Source organism: Serinus canaria, chromosome 2, assembly GCF_022539315.1.
Source record: "Serinus canaria isolate serCan28SL12 chromosome 2, serCan2020, whole genome shotgun sequence".
Lineage (NCBI taxonomy): Eukaryota > Metazoa > Chordata > Aves > Passeriformes > Fringillidae > Serinus > Serinus canaria.
The window spans coordinates 32,164,528-32,172,658 of record NC_066315.1 but is presented as its reverse complement, the minus strand read 5'-3'; the positions used below and the strand labels follow the sequence as shown (position 1 = coordinate 32,172,658).

The window sequence follows — 8,131 nt, the reverse complement described above, 5'->3', positions numbered from 1 at the left end:
TTCAGTTTGGGGCTTTTTTATTATTATTAAAACCAGGTTTGCCTTGGCTGGAAAACTGATTTACTGTTCTGATAACTCAAAGCACATTTATTTGTCACTGTTGCTCTTGGCTTTTATGTTCTCAGTAACACTAGTGTGTTTTCTGTCCCCCCTTCAGACCATGAGTTGCTTTATTGTGACCAGAAGCAAATGGCTCAACACAAGAAGTGTCATCTCAAGTGTACTATTTCACAGTTTTTCCTTGCAGCACTCCAGTCTGTTTTGCACTGCCACTACAGGGTATTTTTTAAAGATATTAGAAAAACAATTACTCTAGAGGCTGAGCACGAGTTCCAGCTTAAGCAGCTGTCTCTGCCCCGCTCTTCTCACTGCAAACTCCACTAAGCCAATGGCTCCCTTGGGAAGCCCTGATAGGATTCCTTCTTTGACATTTCATGGTTGGACTCTAATCTTAAGGATTTTTTGCAATCTTAATGATTCTATGCTTCTGCTCACTTTAGCTTGCTCAGAACTCTTCCTGGGCACATCCAATAAAAACATTGCTTTGTACTGATCAACTGTACTGACTACTCAGTTCTCAAGACTGTATGACTCAGGCACACTAGTCCTCTTTCCATGCAGTAGCTGCTTTAAGTTCTTGTCTCAAGATGATCACTGCTGTTAGGAGTCAGTCCAAAGATAAAGTCCTTTGGCAGGGACTGTGGAGTCATCTGTGCTAACTGGTCATCGTAGGGACCAAGAGTCCACAGCTTCTCCAATTCATAAACTTCTCGTGTCTCTGGCAGCATGAAGTGAACCACTATGTTACCTGCACAGAACAGAAATTCACAATGAATTAAAGAGAACACTAAAGCACTACTAACCTTCAGCGGAGCAAAGAGTTCAAGCCCTTCACCCCCTTTCTAGCTAGATACAACATGGCAGCTGATAAAAGTCCCTTCCTAAGCTGATGCTTCCAGATCTCAAGCAGTGTTAGAAATTGGGCAGTCTTTCAGAAAACTCCAAGACTACAGTAACAAGATATGAGACACAATACTTTAAAATAGGACAGTATCACAAGACTCCAAACCAAAGAAATGATGACTTCCATGGGACAGAAGAAATACAAAAGAAATTTCATTGAAAGAGTGCCTCAAGGTGACAGATGGATTTTCAGCTTTCTTGTATTGTCAGCATTCTGCTAAAGCCAAGTAATTTTTCCTAGGTGTGTTGCTCACACTTCTCAAGTGGTTTTTACAATGAAATAGGTTCAAACTTTGATGTACTAAGGTTTTCTGGTTTCATTAATTTTCTGCAAACAACAGCAGAGAACGTTAATTCCAGTGTTTGCCTAATGCACTCTTCTGTAGTGATTCCCTTAAATTCCAATTGATTTTAAGTTATTACCCTCAATAATTATTATCATTAAGTAGCCAAGGCTTAACATCAGTGGCTGCAGTGCTCCTCACTCGTCCATAAGTGAAGTGTTCATCTTTTAGGTCAAAACACCAAGCCCATGGGTGAGATTCTAAAAGTAGCAGTGAAGGAGAACTGCTTTTTGAATGTAGTCTTTTGTATTTGTGTAGAGTTTCACACTTGTAGAATAAAGAATTAAACTCAATTTCTTAGGACTGAGGTTTTACCCCATGTGATGGTATGATCTGGACAGTGAAAAAGTCTGTTCAATAGTTCACTAGTAAGACAGTGTACAGTGAGCTCCCATTTACCCAAACATGGATTACAGAAACATGAGGAAACTGATTGAAGTAGCTTTTTTCCCCCCACTATTGTTACCTTCAATTTATTAGGACCTGTTTTAGCCACTGAAGACTAGTTTGTTTTCTTGGTGCCAAAGATATTTAATGGAAAATCATTTATTATCTCAGTGAGTTCAAGAAACAATTGGAATTCCCAAACAGCAGAGAACTGTGAACTTTCCACAGCAACCAGGGTTTATGGTGAGATGCTTCTGTCAACAAAGAGCTCATGCAGAACTTTGTTTTTCCCAGATTCACAAATATTTACCAAAATCAATGCACAGCCAGTCATCTGTCTCTTTTCCTTCAATCTGAGTATGAGGACCACCTTCTTCTTTGAGATGCTTGTACTGAGAAAAAAAATGAATGGCAGAAAACTAAGTCTTTTACATTTATTTAAAAAGCACTCAAACTTAACAGAGAAGCTTGATTTTGCTGAGTTGTTTTAAAGCTTAAATTGGTTAGATTACTTCATGCTGGTCCTGAGGTCTGCATAAAAGAAAAAGGCTAATATAGATTTACACTACTGGAAAATACCTACAGATTTCTCAAATCTGAAATCCTAATGCTCTGGATTCCCATACTGTTGTCCAATAATTTTGTAGCTATCTTTTATCAAGATGAATTCTAAATACAACTGCTTACAGCAGTCTTTCCATTACTGGGAGAGGGGAGGGGGCTGCTCAAAGCAGGGCTGCACAAGGTCAGTCAGGGAAAGTGGGCAGTTCTCTGTGCAACACGTGGTGCCTTCTGTAGGTACCAGCTTGAGAGCTCTCCCCAGACAGTACATGAAGAACTCAAACACCCACCAGAGCTGGAGAAATTTGACAGCTCAAGCCTGAAGTGTGGTCACTTTCAGATCTGGCCATAACCTACTTGCTCCTCTGCAAGGGGTTTTGATAGAAATGGCTCCAAAAGTCCATTCTGCCATGGAAGACAGAGCACAAAACAACATGTACCAGCATGGCAAATGAGTCTCACTTCACTGGGAGTGCAATTATCACAAAATGCAGCTGTTCACTGTTGTTCCATACAATGTTAGCTGCTGGGTAATGATGCTAGTTTGCAAACCAGCATGGAAAACTTTCAAAATGCTAACTCAGAACCAGTTCTACTTTCCTTTCTTTAAGACAGCTTGTGAAGTATCTTCAGAAGATTCCAACAGTCTGCTCAAAATGCTAAAAAGCCCGGTGTGAACTGCCATCAGCTATCATCAGGGTTGCAAAGGCTGATCCCTGCTACAAGTTTCCAAGCCTCATCTTTAGAGCTGTATAAGGTGAACAGTTACAATATAGCCAAGTGTTAGCTTCTTCCTCTGACATGAAAGCAGATGGGGATGTGGGCCTTAGCCATTCACAAGCTCCTGGAAGCAGAACAGGAAGATCTCATGCTACACCTGAGCACCTCTTTGTTTTACTGTGAGTAAATCATAAGGGTTTAGGAATGGTAGTAAAGCTTGCCAACTGACTGGCAGCACTGTGGAGCACTTGCTCTGCTTTACATCTTAAGCTTCAGCCACTTTTTACCTAGAAAAATTTCCAATGTGAGGCAAACTCAGCCACCCCCAAGTACTTGACCAGGCTTCCGTTTCTCAGGATGCCCAGGAGGACAACACGCCTCCCAAGAGGCTCTGCCCTTGCAAAAATTGCTGCTTTTACAGCCACCAGAGGGTGCAGCCATGAAGCCCAGCAAAGTTTTTGCAGGACAAATGGTACTCACTGATCTCTCCTGGTCCAAGGAACATGAAAAACTGTTAAGAGTAGCAAGTTATACAAGCAAGAGTACATACTAAACATTCTGATTTAGCATATTCAAACCACATTAATGCAACTTCCAGCTTTGGTTTGCAAAGATGTGCCAGTTCCTGCAGAGAACACAAGAAACTCCCCATACCTGCTCCAAAAGGCCCTGAAAAGCTAAACCATCTCTCCCACTCTCCCTTCTCCCATGAGTCTCACAGCTGAAACCAATGGAAGGAAGAAAGCAAAACTAAGAGTGAAAGGAAAAACAGGGTCAGGAAGGGAAATAAAGTGGGTGGTGAGAAGGCAAACTCCAGGCTGAGTACAGTCAGCTGATTGGTCATATTCCTCATGCTGTGCTTTCCAACAGTTGCATGGCTCTTCTCAAGCAAGAAAGTTTCTCCCTCCTGAGTTTCACCCTCATCTCTAAGCTCGACCAGTAATTTTATTCTGACCTCCATTCCCTTACTGAAAAGTTCTCTTTCTTCCAAAGGCAAACAGCAGAGGATTTCTGTGCAAGGATGGCTGCTGCTGCCTCTCCTCTCCAGCAGTACATGCACAGCAGGGTGACCATTTACAGGATCTGCTCATGAGCTTTAAGTATGCTTAAAGCTCATGAGCAGATCCTGAGCCTCTTAAGAGGCCAACTTTTTTCCCAGCCTTACAATATACCTGAGAAAGTGGAAACTTTAAGGATCAAGGTTTGAGAGCAGCCAGATAAAGCTATTTTGAATGACTGGGAATGGTGCTTGCTGGACAAAAATAAAGGTAGACACAGGTCATCATCACCATCTCACATCATTCATGTTCTAGTCACCCAACTGTGATGTCCTCAGCGTTCCACATACAGAGAGGTCAGTTTCTGAAACCTAATACCTATATTTTGTGTAGTACTGCTAAAGGAAAAAACCCAGTTACTTCCTAGATGTATTCAGGACTAAATGACGTCATGAGTTTCATCTTACCTGGTACACCCCTACACATGCAATCCTGAGGAAATTCCCATCACCACACTTAAACCCATGCCCAAAACTCAGAGAGAGCAGCAAGAACTATGGTCTTACCATTTTCAGCATGTAATTTGCCATTGCATGAAGATGCCGTGTTGAAAATCCGCTCACAATTATAAAATAATCACAGTATTTTAGTTCTGGAGATAGCTGGATGACACAGATGTCTTTAGCATTTTCCTGCCTCAGCAGTGCTACAGCCAAGTCAATGTTGAACTTTGGAAGAACAGTATCTGGAGCACATAGAAAAAATAGTACAGAGGCAAACTTTCTTTTTAATTGCAGAAATAAACCATTTAGAGCCATAAAATAACAATAACTGAATTACAGCCTAAGTCACTCACTGAGTCTGGTTTGATAGTGACAATGCAACATGAACTGCAGATTTTTCAAAATCACTTTTACAGCCACCAAAGCAGAGAAGTAAGCAATCTTCCAGCAAACAACACCATCACTAGATGTAACAGTTACCTAAATGAAACTCTGGTTTTTGCTAACTTACTTATTTCTTGTTGCTATTTAAAAGCCAATAATATCATTCACTTGTCAATGTAGATTAATTAAACTTAGGGACTCCAAGAGACATTATTAAAACAACAGATAAAATTGAAAATATTTCAGAACAACGCTTTTCCACAATCTGTGATAATACATTGTGATTAAATCGTTCGAAACCAATATTTTAAAAATGGAGCTGACATGATGTAGAGTGAAGACATTGCTATATTTGCAAGTAGAATAATGCCACTTTTTTTTGTTTTTCCCTAGCCTGATCTGGTGGCCAGCATTATGATATTGTAGACAAAACTTTAGTCCTTCAACAGCTTAAGGAAGCCAGCTTACAAAACAGTAAATCAGTGAAACTATGTTCTGTTCACACCATGAAATAAGTTTATTTTTAATTTGTCCTAATTAGGTAGATGCAACTTGTATGCACACTTTAAGCATAATTTGAATCTGTCAGCAGTGCCAGTCTGCCACTATAAAATGAACATTAGTGCAGACTGAGCACCAGCACAAAGCCAAGCTTTATATTTCCCAATATAAAGAAAAAGCCAAACAAAGGAACAATAGCTACAATTATATGCATGAATGGGGGATATGAAATTGGATCAGATCTCTGTAAATACAAGGCTTTCAGCTCAGGGCACTCTTTCAACTTTTTGCTGTGGTCACACATCTTAAAAACTAGCAGTGGCCACAGATCCTCCAGACACGGCGGTCACGCAAGTCAAGAATTTGCCTGGTAGCCACCTGAGAAGCCTCCAGAGCCTGCTTGGAGAACGGATGGGTGGGTGAACATCACCAGGCACTGCTCGTCCCGGCCAGATGCAGGCTAGAGGAGCTTTGCTGAACAGCCACAGCCGCCAACCAGACCTGAGCACGCAAGGCTTGTACGTGTCACGAGGCTGTTACCGAAGGGCACGGCACGGCAACGCGTGCGGCCGGGCAGGGATCCCTCACACCCGGACCCACACCCGGGCCCCTGCACACCGCCCGGCCCCCGCTTTCCAGCAGCGCTGCGGAGGCCATGCCGGCCCGGTGCCGGTGCCGTGACCCCGAGGCCCGCGGTCCCGGCCGATCCCACGGCTCTGGGCACGGCGAGGACCCTCCGCAGCGGCAGGCGCGATTCCACGCGTGCCCCTTCTCAAGGGGCGTCACACTCCGCTCAAAGTCCCGCTGGGCACCTCCGAAGCGCGGCCCAGGGCTGGGCCCTACCTGCCGGCTGGCGCTGCTCCGCCGCCCCCAGCGCCCCGGGCCCGGGCCCGGGCCCGGCTCCGCCTCCCGCCGCCGCGCAGCCCCGACCCGGCGGGGCCCGGGGTGGCGGCAGCTCCGCCCCCGGGGCGCCCCCGGCCGCGGCCCCCACCGACCGCAGGAGCCGCCGTGCGCCCACCAGCGCCCGCCACATGCCGGCCCGCGCCCCGCCCCTCCCGGCACGGCGCCCCGCCATTGGCCGATGATGGGACCGCCCCCTCTCCTGATTGGCGCAGCCGGCTGCCGGTCGGGCCGCGGCGCGCGCGCGGCGCTGGCCCGGGGGTCAGCTCCGCTGGCCCTGCGGCTGCTCGGCCCCGGCCGGCCGGTGGCTCCCGTGTGGGCGGGCTCGCTCAGGGTCACGGAGCCGTAGAAAAGCTTGGGTTGGAACCGACCTTAAAGATCGTCCAGTTCCGACCTGCCTGCCGTGGGCAAGGACACCTTCCACTGGACGGTGGCTCAGAGCCCTGTCCAACCTGGCCTTGAGCGCTTCTCAGGGATGAGGCGTCCACAGCTTCTCTGAGCAACCTCAGCGCCTCACCACCCTCACAGTAAAGAATTTTTTCCTAAAACCTAAACCTACCGTCTTTCAAGTTGAAGCCATTTCCCCTTGTTTTGTTGCTCCTCAGCCGTGGGGTCTCCCTTGTCCTCGCAGCCAGGTGCAGCTGATGTGTTGGGTTTGCAGCTGCATCTGGCCTGTGGCATTCTGGAGCCAGAAAACAGATACAGGTTATCCTGGGCATACATCCTGAGGGTGGCTGTTTGGTACCATGGCTTGGGAACGTGGGCCAGAGGGCAGTTGAAGAAGCATCACTTTTAAAGATGGTTTGACATGTCTGGGTTTGAGAGGAAAGATCATTCCTGCTCTCTAAACACCACTGTGTTGTGCTGGGTAGCTGGAAAGGGCAGGTACAGTACATGGGCACTTCCATATACGCCTAAACCACATATCCCAGCTCAAGCCTTTTGCCCCCTTTTATAGGCTACAGTTTTGCCTAAAAAACTGCACCTTGTTTGAAAGTAACATGATTTTCATGTGAAACATGTAATTCCTGCATGGTGTTCATGGGCACAGGCTGGTAGTCTTGCTATGCTTGGTTTGCTATGGAGAAAGTTGTCAAGGGTTGAGAAATTGTGACTGTTATGCATTTGTTTTTAATGTGGATGAAACATATCCCTCCACCTCCTTCCCCAGGAAATCCTGGCATTTACAGGGACACTAAGAAAATTGCTATTCAGAATTCCCACTCTCACCAAGTATGATGGTCAAAAATGATATTAAGGTTTAAAAGGCATAGTCATGGATGGTGCCAGACCCCTTCTGGTGGTGCCCAGCAACAGGGTAAGGAGCAGTGGCCATAAACTAAAACCAAGAAGTTTCACCTAAATATGAGGAAGAACTTTACATTGAGGGTGGCAGAGCCCTGGAAGAGGGAGCAGGGAGCTCGTGGAGTCTCCCTCTCTGGAGATATTCCAAACCCACCTGGACACACTCCTGTGTCATTTGCTGTAGGTCAACCTGCTTTGGCTGGGGATCTGGACTAGATGATCTCCAGAGGTCCCTTCCAACCTAACAAATCTGGGATTACGGAATTCTGTGTGAATTGTAAGGACCTGTAGTGATAAAAGTTTTATTACTAAAGAAAATTTGACTATGCTGCATGAAGCTGGAAGTGATTGTACTAATAGGCCACAGTGGCTGGATGACTCTTGCAAAGTTTTGTTTCATTCCTCTACAATTCCTTCAGAGACTGGTGCTTTTTAGCCTTGGTTTCTACTTAAAAATACTTGGGTAAGAAAAAAAATGCCACATCTGATGTGCCATAATTGTGTGCTATAAAAAATATTCAAGAAAAAAAGGGGGGAGGAACAAAACAAGAGGTTTGAAGTAACA

At 45.5% G+C, this 8,131-nt stretch overlaps 1 protein-coding gene across 1 annotated transcript; it reads right to left on the bottom strand.

The window, feature by feature from the left end:
• On the bottom strand, positions 1-6,394 carry MALSU1 (mitochondrial assembly of ribosomal large subunit 1). The gene is made up of 4 exons (XM_030236981.2): positions 6,205-6,394; positions 4,540-4,718; positions 2,005-2,086; positions 1-808 (listed from the first exon to the last, which is right to left on the bottom strand). The coding sequence occupies exons 1-4, from the start codon at positions 6,392-6,394 to the stop codon at positions 630-632; spliced, it is 630 nt and encodes a 209-aa protein (XP_030092841.2). The 3' UTR covers positions 1-629.
• Positions 6,395-8,131: the final 1,737 nt, after the last annotated feature.